Below are 12,077 nucleotides of genomic sequence, written 5' to 3' on the forward strand. Positions count from 1 at the left end.
AATGGGCTGCCCAGGGCAGGGGGGAGTCCCCATCCCTGGAGGGGTTGAAGAGTCGGGTTGACCCAGCGCTGAGGGATCTGGTGGAGTTGGGAACAGTCAGTGTGAGGTTCATGGTTGGACTGGAGGAGCTTCAAGGGCTTTTCCAACCCAGATGATTCTGTGATTCTGAGTTGAAGGGGGCATCCTGTGGTGGTCAATACAGCTCCTTCCCTGTCCAAGGGTGGGGAAGGCTGGGAAAGAGTGTGTCCAGGTTTAGTGGTAGTACCACTGTCTGGGCAGCAACTGCGACATGTGGGTGCAGGAAATTTGGGGATGCAGCAAGCAGAGGCTCAGAGCACTGGCAGGGCTGCAGGCAGAGGAATTGCTGCCACTGCCAGCAACTGCAAGTGTTCAAGAACCATGAGCTGGGCCTTGGCATTCTTGGTTTTGGTGTTTGTGAATGCACAGCTGCAGCTGCAAATGGCCCTGTTTTGGGAGGGACAGCCAAGGTTCAGCTGTACCCTGGCTCCAGGTGAGGGTCTCAGGAACACATTCTATCACCCTCTCCTCTCACTGTGAATTATCTGGCTCGATCTGTTGGGTTTCAGTCTCAAACAGCACTGTTGTGGCCCCATTTTTTCCCCTGAGTGCCATACGGTGCTCCTGTGAACACTGCTCTTTCTCTGTCCTCCTTCTGGGGGAAGCCTCCAGCTCTTCTGGACCAGATGGAAAGGGAGTTGCAGTCCCATTTTGACGTACAGACAAGGCTTTTCCTGCCGGGGCTGAGGAGTGCCTCCATGCCTGTGCCTCCCTTGCACAGACTGGGGACCACAGAGAAGTTTGGCTCAGGAGGGAAGCTGGTGAGAGCGATTTTGGGGTTGTGGGTTTTTTTAATTGCTAAATGTCCATCCTAACAGCTGTGGGTGTCTTTATAGCAGAGAGACCCTGATTCTGCTTATCTCCCTCTTTTAAGCAAATGAATAGCCTCTTTTATAGGCAGGGAACATCTATTACATCCTGTGGAATCAGGCCTGAAGGATGAATTATGAGAGATGGCCAAGTTGAATTAGCAGCTTGCCGCTGCCAAGAGGGGAGTCTGCCTTGCCTTGTCCAGCACAGCTCTCGGTTGGAGCCTTGGCTGAGCTCGCTTAGCTTGCTAAGCCAGCACTAACAGGCTATTAGATCAGCATGGGCCATCTCCTGAAAATCCCCCTAAAACTAAACCACTGCAGTGTTCTGACACTATTTATGGAGCTCTGCAGGTCCGAGGGAAGGACTGTCAGCAGTGGTGGGACCGTGCTGCTCCCATACTCATGCTCGCTCTGCTCCCAGCGTGCCCGCAGCCTCCCACCAACGCTCCTATTGGGGCTGGCATGTAAGGCAGCCTCCAGGCTTCCTTCTGTCCACGGTGTTTTACAGGCTGTTTAGCCTTCCCCTGGAGGAGAGTTGTCAGGCTGGTCAAGTTCTCCTCTGCCTGTTGTCCCTGTGCCCCAAGTCACGTGGAGCAGCCCGCCTTGCTGTGATGCGCACTGCAGGGATTTCTGCTCGAGCTCCTGTCATGGGTGCTCCGTCCTCCGCTATTCCAGGGGTGCCTTTTCCACCACTTCTCGGTCTGTGGTCCCTGCTTTTTCAAGAAGTTCCAGCTTTACCCTTTCTCTTGCTTCTGGGAGGAGAACAGAGCTGATGTCTCTCGCTAGCTGCCTCTGCACTGGGCATCTGCTTCCCTGTCTTGTGCTGTCTCTTCTCTTGCTTATCCCGCTGTCTCACTACTCTTCTCTAATTACCCATCCTTCTCCCTTTCTGAATAACAACACGCATCAGCACGTTCTGCAGAGCTAGAAAGCAAAACCCAGGACTCTTGCTGTCTGTGCCATGCTCTGGCATGTCTGCCTGCAGAGCCTTTCCTGAGTGCTGGGGGAGGTCCCATCTCTGTTTTCCTTCTCCACCCATCAGACAGTTTGCTACTGGCAGCAAGGCCATGGGGGGGAAGGCAGCAGCCTTCCTCGGCTGGTGTGGCCCCAAGGAGGTAGCAGCAGAGAAGGTCACATCTGTGGTCCAGAATGGCATGAAGAGGGTTGTTGGCAGAGCAGGAGGAGTGAAAGAGGTCCGATGCCCAGATTTATTCCCTTGCAGGAAAAATAAGCCAGACTCCTTACCTGGCACGATCTGTGAACAGGCTCATCACTGCCCAGGCACGAGAGGAGTTACCTGCTCTGATGCTGTCCCTGCAGCTCTTGTGCCTCTCTTTCCCTCCATCTCCAGGGATATTAGTAGCGACAGCTTTTCTAAAGCATTTAGAAATATGTGAAGGGAGACAGCATGGTATAAAGGGAGTTAGCTTGTTAGGCAGGCTTGTCCTGATGTTGCTGCAGAGTTGCACTGCTATGGCTCTTGTGTTGCCTCCACTGTCAGTGCTTGGTGAGGTCTGTGGGTGTACGTGCAGACTCCTGCAGTGCTGCTGGGTGCTGTCCTGTTCCTGGTGAGACCCTGGTCATGATACCGGGGAGGCTGAGGGCTTCTTCCAGCTCTGCTGCTTGGAAGAGCACTGCAGCGACTCTTCAGGGGACAGAAAGTGGGTTCCTGGGGAGCCCTGGTTGTACCCCAACAGGCGAGTGTGTGAGGCCGGCATGAGGCAAGGTGAGGTTGCTGGCCTATATGGCAGAGGTGGCTGCTGGTCAGCTGCACAGAGCAGATGCTCCCCTTGTGAAAGCCAGCAAGCCCTGGGACATGTCCATTTTCACCCCCATTGGTATTTGAACCAGGGACATCTATTAGCTGAAAAACACCCTTCTGCAAAAGAGAAGCTGGAGGTGCTAATTGAGGCACCAAGTAGAAAGCATTCATGTAGGATTGCAACAAAAGAGAAAGGACAACTACTAGTTTCGTGTTCATAAAAGCTAATTTAAGTCAGAGCTGGCTTTTGCTGAAAGACTTTAATTTCATTTAATTAAGAATAACAAAGAAGTCCTGGTTCTTATTTCACCCTGTGTTTAAACTGTCTGGAAAAGCCGCCCTCCTCCCCTTGGTGAAGTTCTTTGTTCCTTCCCATCCTGCTTCTGTGGCCAATACCTAAGGGATTATCTGCCCTTCAGCTCATCCTATTTTATTTAATGTGAGCAGCTATTGCAGGTGGGCTTAGACATGGGACACCCTCACTCTGGAATTGCTTTCCAGTTTGTGGTCAGGCTGAATCCAACTGCGAAAGGTGCTCCTAACATCCTCCATGGCTGTGCCTCGGGGTTGTCACAGGACTGCCAAGCCCAGCATGTCCCCCCCCCTGGAGCAGGGACAGCTCAGCCCTTAGCACAGGGCTTGCATTGAAGAGCATTTGCTTGCCAGGTGGCTCCTCACAGCTTGCTGCTCAAGTGCTTTGCCACTTATAAGAGGCAGCCAAGGTCCCCCACGGTCCAGCTTTTAGCACCAGCACGAAGTGTGAGACGTTCCCTGCCCGGGGAGGGTCCTGTGAAATAGAAAAAGGCAGACTTGAGTTGCAGTCCAGAGCTTGGGACCCAGAGAGGTGAGTCAGCTCGTGGCAGGGCTGAATGCTGGACCTGATGCACAAAATATATCTGTACCATTGCCATGGGACACCCAGGCCCAGACCTGCTCCCTGGCACAGCATTGGAAGGGGCTGCCTGGGCCAGGCAGGAGGGCTGGGGGCTCCGCTCTCACTCCTGGAGGTGCGGTGGGAGACTTTCCAGGCCAGGCCGGTCCCAGGAGGCTCCGAGGAGCCACGTGCTGCACAGCTGCACACTGATGCTCTCCTTGCCTTTTGCTCTCGCAGAACAAAGTCAATTTTGTAGATGACAGTTTCCACCCTGGACCTAAGTCCGTGGGATTCCCGGAAGGCGACAGCGTGCAGCAGAGGGTAAAACAGTGGCTGCGACCCCATGAAATCAACTGTAGCATCTTCAAGGACCGATCGGTGAAGTGGTCGGTGTTTCGGACACCCAGGCCCTCGGATATCCTGCAGGGACTGCTGGGAAACTGCTGGTAAGGGGGAGTGAGCCGGGCTGACACCCTCCTGCCCCTTTGTCCTTTCCCCTCCTTTCATCCAGCTCCAGATCAGACCCCCCAGCCCTACTCAAACCCATTTATACCCCCAGGCCTGTACCCCATCCTCTGCCTCACCCCTTACCAAGCAGCTGCGACTGCAGTCCCCTGCGCTGCACGGCTGGGCAGCTGCCTGCTGCCTGCCTGTGCCCCGCTGAGACCATCCCACGTCCCGTCCCGCCGGCAGGTTCCTGAGCGCCCTGGCCGTGCTGGCCGAGCGGCCGGAGCTGGTGGAGAGGGTGATGATCACCAGGACGCTGTGCCCCGAGGGTGCCTACCAGGTGCGGCTGTGCAAGGATGGCACGTGGACCACGGTGCTGGTGGATGACATGCTGCCCTGCGACGAGTGTGGATACCTCCTCTTCTCACAGGTCAGCGGCCCTGGGGGGGGAGAGGGGTGCCGGGAAGGGGGGAGCACTGCACCAGGGGCAGGGGGAGGCTCGTCCCCGGCTCTCCCAGGGAGGCAGTGGGAAAGAGGTACTGCTGTGGTTCATGTGAAGCCCCTACTCTGCTCTGCGTGGGGTGTTTGCAGCTCAGGACCCTGCTTTTTGCTGCGCCCTCAAGACAGCTGAACTCTTTGATGCTGTAATATAAATCTATTTAGGCCCCTTCTGGCAATTTTGAGGCTATGATGGAGAAGTTTCATTTGCAGTTGCTTTTCCCCACCCCCCTGCACCACAGCTACTTCACTTGAAGGGGAAGCCATCCTTATTCTTCACAGCAAAAGGAAAATATTTTAACCTGTGTGTTTTGTACTGCAAGAAGCTGAAGGAAAGCTGTTTCTTTCCTCTGCGGGAAGGTCTGGCAGCTTGGCTTTGCCAGGGAAGGACTGTGGAGAGGGAGGAGACGGCACAACAAATCAGCCTGTTTCAAGCCAGTGCTCTGAGCACACTCGGGTGGCATCTGCTAGGAGTAAGGAAGGTCCCTCGGCCTCTTCGGGACGTCACTGCGCGTCATGCCCTGCCCTGCCTGCCAGGCCCAGGGGCACTTGCTGGGATCATGTCCATGAAGGAGACTGGGAACATCTTTATTGAAACTCAGGCAGCAAAATCTGCCAAGCAAAACGAAGTTTCACTGTCGGGGGAGACAGGGACCCAGGACTGTTGGGTTGGACTTTGTTTTGCAAATCCCAATCCTGTTTTAAAACACACACAGCCCCAAACTGCATCATGGGACAGGACTCTGGCTGGGGAAATGGGGCCTGAAGACAAGTATTTGGAGAACCTTAATGTCAGTGCAGCTTGAGTGGGCTCAGTAGCCTGTGCCTTTCGCAGCATGGAGTCCTGGGGAAACTGCGAGTTGTGTTGGAGCTAATGGGCCTGGTGGGGCAGCAGTCCTGGCCCGGCCAGCAGCACTAGCTCCTGAGCCCTGCGCACCCCTGGCTGTGGGCAGAGGGGCAGGGGCTGCACACTGTGCCACACAGGTACGGTGCTGCAAGCTGGGGCTGCCTGGCTGCCTCCTCAGCAGGGTGGTGGGTGATCCCTGCAAGGACACTGAGTCAGGCAAAATGATTGTTGGTGCTGCTGGAGGCTGCTCCTGTTAAGGAGAAACTTTGGAGAGGGGGAGAGGGAGTATGTGTCTACATTTTGCCTCTTGGTAGACAGAGAGGATCTGGAATAATTTCTTTATTTTCAACATACTTGTCTTGGTTTTTATCTTTTCTGTCCATCAAGTCTGCTTTTTGGTTTTTTAATATTGAAGGTTTTCACGTGGGCTGGGCTTGCCTTGCTTTTGTTTCCAGGGGCATTTGAATCGTGACAAGATTTTTCTGCCAAGTGTTTAGCTATGTGAGCTGGATGTGGGAGCTAAAAAAAGGAAAACCAGAGATTTCTCAAAATAAAGGAAAATCAGGCTCCTATCTGAGCTCCCCGGCTGCAGCTAAGGCAGAAATAAACAACATGGATTTTTTTGAGTGAGGGACTCAAAAATCAGTGAAAAGCACTTGTAAGCTTTCTTTATCCATCAGAAAGAAATCTTCAGTGCCCTCCTTTCCTCTCCCAGCTCTTGGCTGCCACCTGTGAGTCACACACAGTCAGAGTGTACCAGTGCTTTTCCCCCCGCTGCCCTCCAAGCACTCGTCCTGAACCCCATTTGCTGGGGACGCAGAGGCCCTCTGTCCTCATACACCTTCCTCTTCATGTCCTCGCTGCAGGCAGGGGCTGGAGTGGAGGCATCTCCCCCCAGCCTCGGGAGGGGTAAAGCAGCTGGTGACCGCACCCCGCGGCACGCTGAGGACCTGCCACGGTGACTAGGACATAGGGGTAAAGGCTGTGCCCTGAGCCCGCGTTGCCATGGCCAGTGGAGGCTTTGCAAACATCTGGGTGCATTAATGCAGCTCCTGTGTTTCTTTCTGAGCCTGTAATCTGCCTAGCGATGCCAAGAGTGATAGCCTGGCACCAGAGCAAGGTGACTCCAGGGAGCGTTTCCTCCCCTGAAAAACTTGCAACTTGAAATTACATCTTACCACTGTCCCTGTGCTGGAGTAGGGGACTTTGATCTCTGCCTGGGAGATTTTAGAGCTTGTTCTTGAAACTTTGGCCCTGTTCCATCAGTGAAATCTAATCAATCCCATGGCTGTGTGTGCTCTAGACAGCCTCCTCCACCAAAGGTGTGTTGGTTTTGGTTTCCAACAGTGTGTGGAAGGCAGCTGATCCAGGTGTGCACAACATCCTCTAAACCTCTTTAAATCCAGGTTGAAGCAGAAGGAAAGGACTCTTGGCTTGCAAGGTGGACACCCACCCCTGCCAGCCTGACTGCCTGGGCACCCCAGGGTGCAGCTCTGTTGGCATCCAGGCCTCTTGGATGTTCACTCCAGGCTGTTTTCCCACGTGGAATTAAACTGTGCAAACAAAACACTGAGCAGGTTACTACCTTGGCCTCACATGGACAGGCTCCTGGTGGCTTGCCCTTGCTGTTCCTGCCTCTCCATCTCCCCCTACAGCAGAAGGGTGGTCAGGGGTGAGTGAGAGGGGCTTTGCCTTGTCTGCGCGTGCTGCCTTTGCTTTCCCATATCCCACTCAGGGCAGCTTGTGATGTTTTTCTCCTTCTTTCTGCAGGCCCAGAGGAAGCAGTTGTGGGTCGCCCTCATTGAGAAGGCACTGGCCAAGCTTCATGGTTCGTACTTTGCCCTCCAGGCAGGGCGTGCTATTGAAGGCCTGGCTACACTAACGGGTGCCCCCTGCGAGAGCCTGATGCTGCAGGTCAGCTCCACTAACCCTCGCGAGGAGCCCATTGACACTGACCTCATCTGGGCCAAAATGCTGAGTTCTAAGGAGGCTGGGTAAGACGAGGCAGGAGGGCGCTATGGCAGGAGCATGGACACTCCAAAAGGGGGGTGAGGGGGGCTGCTCTTGTTTGTTGAGGCTCAGAGGAGAGGGGCTAGTGCATTACCTAGGGTGGAGCCCACCACCCTTGGCACTTGTCTGGAGCATGGGTGGAGTTCTCCCTCTAAGCTCTGAGAAATTATTTCTCCTTTGTTTAATTTTCTTATGGAATTAAAATCCTGGTGAACTTCCCTGTGCATGTTTACTGCTGTCTTGCAGGAGTTTTTAAGTGACTGGCATTAAGCCCGCTTGCTTTGCTTTGAGTTGTGGGTTTTTTTGTATTGTTGAGTGCTTGACCCTGCACGTGTCTCCCACCCGTATGTGGCATTTTTGCTGGCCGTCACTGGGCATGACTATCTGCAATCTGTAGGAGACAAAGCAAAAGCAAAGACCTCTTGCTCATCACTCTGGCGGGAGGGCAGTCAGGTTGGCTGAAGGCAAGGTTGCTCCTGCCATCCTGCAGTACGGGGCCACACAGGAGGCTGATAGGTCCCAGTATGTGGTGTCCCCCCGAGCCTGGCTGATGCAGACCTCCTGCCCCATACAGCCTCTCCTCACCCCTGTGGAATGGGCCAGCTGCCTGCCAAGTGGAGGCAGACGTACCGCTTGCCTTTCTGTGCGGCTGAGCACTGCCAGCCATCAGAGATGGGCAGGACCCCAGGGCCTGGCAGAAAATGATTGAGGTTTGGTCAAAACTCCACTGTGCATGGACAGAGCTTTCAGCCCTGCAGGTGAGGGCTCTGCTCAGAGAAGCTCATCACGGAGCCTGGGCTCAAGCATGGACGTGAGCAGGCAGAGGGAGTCCATGCTGCCCAGGCAGAGCTCTGGCCAGCGGGGCTGGGGCACTGCTCTTGGGAGGTTTATAGTGTTGTTGCAGAGCTGGAATATCCGGGAGCCTCCTGGGGGGGAGTCTGTCCTGTGCCTTGAGTGGTAGGGATGAGCTTCCCCCCCATAGGTTTGGCAGGACACTGAGAGGTTTGCTGTCCCCTGTGCAGGTTCCTCATGGGCGCATCCTGTGGCGGAGGCAACATGAAGGTGGATGATGTGGCCTACGAGAGCATGGGTCTCCGTCCACGGCATGCCTACTCCATCCTGGACGTGCGGGATGTCCAAGGCTTCAGGTGAGTTTGGGGTGGAGCCTGGCATGGTACAGCAGACGTTCCTGCCAACAGCCTGAGTAGAAACCCTGGCAACAGATAATTACATGTTGGAAAGACCCTGGGGACTCCTCTGTGTCCCATCCTTGTGGCCAGCAAGGGCTGTTTGTCCATCCCAGGGTGTCACATAAATGCTGTTGTCATATAAGGTGTCTTTGCCTGGCACTGGCCCCACACCCAGGGCCACGCTGCTTCAGGACGCCCTGTGGTGCAGAACGGTTCACCTGATCTCACGAGATGCAGAGGACTGAGTTGAGTTCTTTTTTAAAAGAGGAGGCTGAGGGGAGACCTCATCACCCTCTGCAACTCCCTGACAGGAGGGTGCAGAGAGCTGGGGATGAGTCTCTTGAACCAAGGAACAAGTAATAGAACAAGAGGGAATGGCCTCAAGCTGCCCCGGGCAGGGTCAGGCTGGCTCTGAGGAAGGATTTCTTTGCAGAAGGGGCTGTTGGGCGTTGGAATGGGCTGCCCAGGGCAGGGGGGGAGTCCCCATCCCTGGAGGGGTTGACCCAGTGCTGAGGGATCTGGGGGAGTTGAGGGTAAGGGTTGGACTGGATGATCTGCAAGGTCTTTTCCAACCTAGATGATTGTATGAACTCAGTGAGACAGTCAGGGCATCCTTCCCACCTTTGGAGGATGGGGGGATAGAAACATGTGCTGCCTCTGACAGCCTGGGTGCTGTATAAAGCCCCATTTTGAGCCACATCGCATATGGCAGCCTCTTCCCTGCCGAAGCTCTTCATCTGGCTGGAGGCCCTTGGGGCAGGGGAGGACAGAGGGAGCTGCAGCATGCCCAGAACTGCAGGATGAGGGTGGGGGTGGCCACAGTGGGCTTGGCAAATCAGGTCTAGGATGCTGTGAGGGCTTTAAACGGCAGGGGCAGAAGTGGTGTGGTGCCCTCTGCAGAGGGCTGGCTGGATCTGCAAAGCTGGGAGAGAATCTCAGAGGTGATCTTCCTTGTGTTCTCTTTCCTCCTGGGCCTCTGACACCATTTTTTCCCCTTCCCTCAGGTTACTGCGGCTCCGAAACCCCTGGGGCCGCTTCTCCTGGAATGGCAGCTGGTCCGACGAGTGGCCACACTGGCCAGCTCCCTTGCGTCATGACCTGATGCCCCATGGCAGCAGTGAGGGCGTTTTCTGGATGGAGTACAGTGATTTCATTAAGTACGTAGTGCCCAGGAGGCTGTGGGGTGGGTGGCTGGGCAGGGGACAGAAAATGGGGCAGGGGGTGATGGGGCAGGCAGGACCGGGTGTCCCCAGAGGGTGTAGGTGAGCTGCAGCGTGCTGGGGTGGGGGGACAGAGCAGTGTCCCTGAAGAGGACCTGCCTGGGGCTGAGCCCGGCTTCCCCACAGGTATTTTGACTCTGTGGATATCTGCAAGCTCCATTCGGACTGGCACGAGGTGCGTGTGCAGGGCATGTTCCCCAACAAGGCCAACGGTCCGGTGACGGTGACATCGCTGACGGTGTTGGAACGTGCTGCCCTGGAGTTCGCCCTCTTCCAGGAGGGCAGCAGGTGAGCCAGGCAGCGACGGCCTGCGGGCAGTGACGTGACCCAGGAGAAATCCCTAACATGGTGCCATCTCGCTCCGTGCCCTCCCACGGGGTCGCAGAGCTCAGGGGTGGGCCCCAGTCACTGTTTCTCTGATTCTCAGGGTCTGCTCATGTTTTAGCTGAAACCCGAGCCCTGAATGTGTGCTGGTTCCTGGGGCTGGACACTTGGGGCAGCAGGAGGACTCTTCCTCTGGATCTGCCATCCTCCCCGTGGCCTCCTGCCATCCTCCCCATGGCCTCCCTGTGCTCCGCGGGCAGTGCTCGGATGACATGTGACCCTTTTCCCACTCCTGGTGCAGGCGGTCAGACACAGTGGACAGTCACTTGCTGGATCTGTGCATCATGGTTTTCCGGGCCACTTTCACCAGCGGGAACAAGCTGAGCCTGGGCCGGCTGATGGCTCACAGCAAACGAGCCGTCAAGAAGTTCGTCAACTGCGATGTCATGCTGGAGCCGGGCGAGTACGCCGTCGTGTGCTGTGCCTTCAACCACTGGAGTGCTGCCCTGGCAGGCCCCGCCGCCACCCAGGGTAAGGGGCTGGGCTGCCCTCCCCACAGCCATGCTCCCCGGGGGACACTGAGGTGGCAAAGCCCTTGATCTTCATCTTGGGGACCTTGCTGGGGGTGGAGGTTGTCTGCATGTGCAGCAGCCGGCAGCACCCCGGGGATTGTGGGCTTGGTGACAGTCTCATTGATCCTCCCCCTTCCTCTGTGTGTCTCTGCAGCATCGAGTCCCACCAGCAGCCGACCAGCCACCGATTATTCCAGCTATATCCTGGCCATCTACAGCTCCCGCCTGGTGATGGTGGAGCAGGTGGAGGCGCAGCCCACCACGCTGGCGGATGCCATCATCCTGCTGACCGAGAACAAGGGCGAGCGCCATGAGGTGGGTGCGGAGGGCACAGGGCAGGGGCTGGGCTCCCTGCGGCTGCTGGTGGGGGCTGGGACCCCGCCTCTGCCGTGTCCTCAGTCTGGCAGGAGTTGGGCAGGGCTGTGCTAGCCACCTAGTCCCCTCCTGCCCCATGGATGCCCACTGTGGCAGCGTGGGGTACCCCAGTAGATGGGCAGCCCTTGGCTGGAGGTGGAAGATGCTGGTGCAGGGGCTGAGATTTGGAGATGGGGATGCCCGGAGGCTTCACCCCGCTGACCCTGCTGTTTGCCCCAGGGCCGTGAGGGGATGACCTGTTACTACTTGACACACGGCTGGGCAGGGCTCATCGTGGTGGTGGAGAACCGGCACCCCAAGTCCTACCTGCACGTCCAGTGCGACTGCACCGACAGCTTCAACGTCGTCTCCACGCGTGGCAGCCTCAAAACACAGGACAGCGTCCCTCCCCTGCACAGGTCCGGGGTAGGCAGGGGTGGGTAGGCGTGGGGGGCTGCCCGCGAGGGCAGGCAGAAGACCTGGAGTGAGGCAGACCTGGGGCTGGCAGGGAGGGGCGGGCGCTGGGGTGGGCAGGTTTGCTGGGGCGGAGGCAGCTGCCTGGCCCTGAGCCCGTCCCTCTCTCCGCAGGCAGGTGTTGGTGATCCTCTCCCAGCTGGAGGGTAACGCCGGCTTCTCCATCACCCACCGCCTGGCGCACCGCAAAGCCACCCAGGCCTTCCTCAACGACTGGATGTCGACGAAGGGCACCCACAACCCGCTGCTCACACCCGAGGTCGCCGGGCTCCACGGCCCCCGGCCCCTATGACGAAGCGCCTCCCCCTCCCCACACCACTCCCCCGTTATTTTCACCGAACCTCTGGCCCGGGGTCGCCCCCCGAGCTGTCAGCGCTGAGCCGTGGGGCAGAGCCGGAGTATCACACCCAGCACTTTGCTCAGCGCCGCGGGGCCAGGGCGAGCTCTCAGGGCCAGGACCAGCTCTGCCTGCTGCCCCCCCCCTGCACCGCCCTTGGCACCGCCAGCCCCCCCCATGCACTTTATGAGGAGCAGCTGGGGGCACGGGGCCATCTCAGGATCCCACCTGCCCCGTACCCGCGCTGGGGCCCGGTGCCCTCAGCCCTCCCCCGGCAC

General features: G+C 57.1%; 1 protein-coding gene across 12 annotated transcripts in view; it reads left to right on the forward strand.

Moving 5' to 3' along the window:
- CAPN15 (calpain 15) overlaps positions 1 to 12,071 on the forward strand; it is a 53,640-nt gene extending 41,569 nt beyond the window's left edge. For 11 of the 12 annotated variants that reach the window (XM_026858712.1, XM_026858715.1, XM_026858713.1 and 8 more), the window contains 10 exons: positions 3,764 to 3,972; positions 4,220 to 4,403; positions 7,089 to 7,312; positions 8,351 to 8,476; positions 9,523 to 9,675; positions 9,865 to 10,026; positions 10,364 to 10,593; positions 10,789 to 10,949; positions 11,229 to 11,407; positions 11,577 to 12,071. In XM_026858712.1, the coding sequence (XP_026714513.1) occupies positions 3,764 to 3,972; positions 4,220 to 4,403; positions 7,089 to 7,312; positions 8,351 to 8,476; positions 9,523 to 9,675; positions 9,865 to 10,026; positions 10,364 to 10,593; positions 10,789 to 10,949; positions 11,229 to 11,407; positions 11,577 to 11,754 (1,806 nt within the window). In that variant the 3' untranslated portion in view covers positions 11,755 to 12,071. Of the gene's footprint in view, positions 1 to 3,763; positions 3,973 to 4,219; positions 4,404 to 7,088; positions 7,313 to 8,350; positions 8,477 to 9,522; positions 9,676 to 9,864; positions 10,027 to 10,363; positions 10,594 to 10,788; positions 10,950 to 11,228; positions 11,415 to 11,576 lie in introns of all 12 variants that reach the window. The other variant, XM_026858719.1, reaches the window with a different exon arrangement.
- The last annotated feature ends 6 nt before the right edge of the window (positions 12,072 to 12,077 follow it).

Source organism: Athene cunicularia, assembly GCF_003259725.1.
Source record: "Athene cunicularia isolate RWA chromosome 14 unlocalized genomic scaffold, athCun1 chr14_part1, whole genome shotgun sequence".
NCBI classification, from domain to species: Eukaryota; Metazoa; Chordata; class Aves; order Strigiformes; family Strigidae; genus Athene; species Athene cunicularia.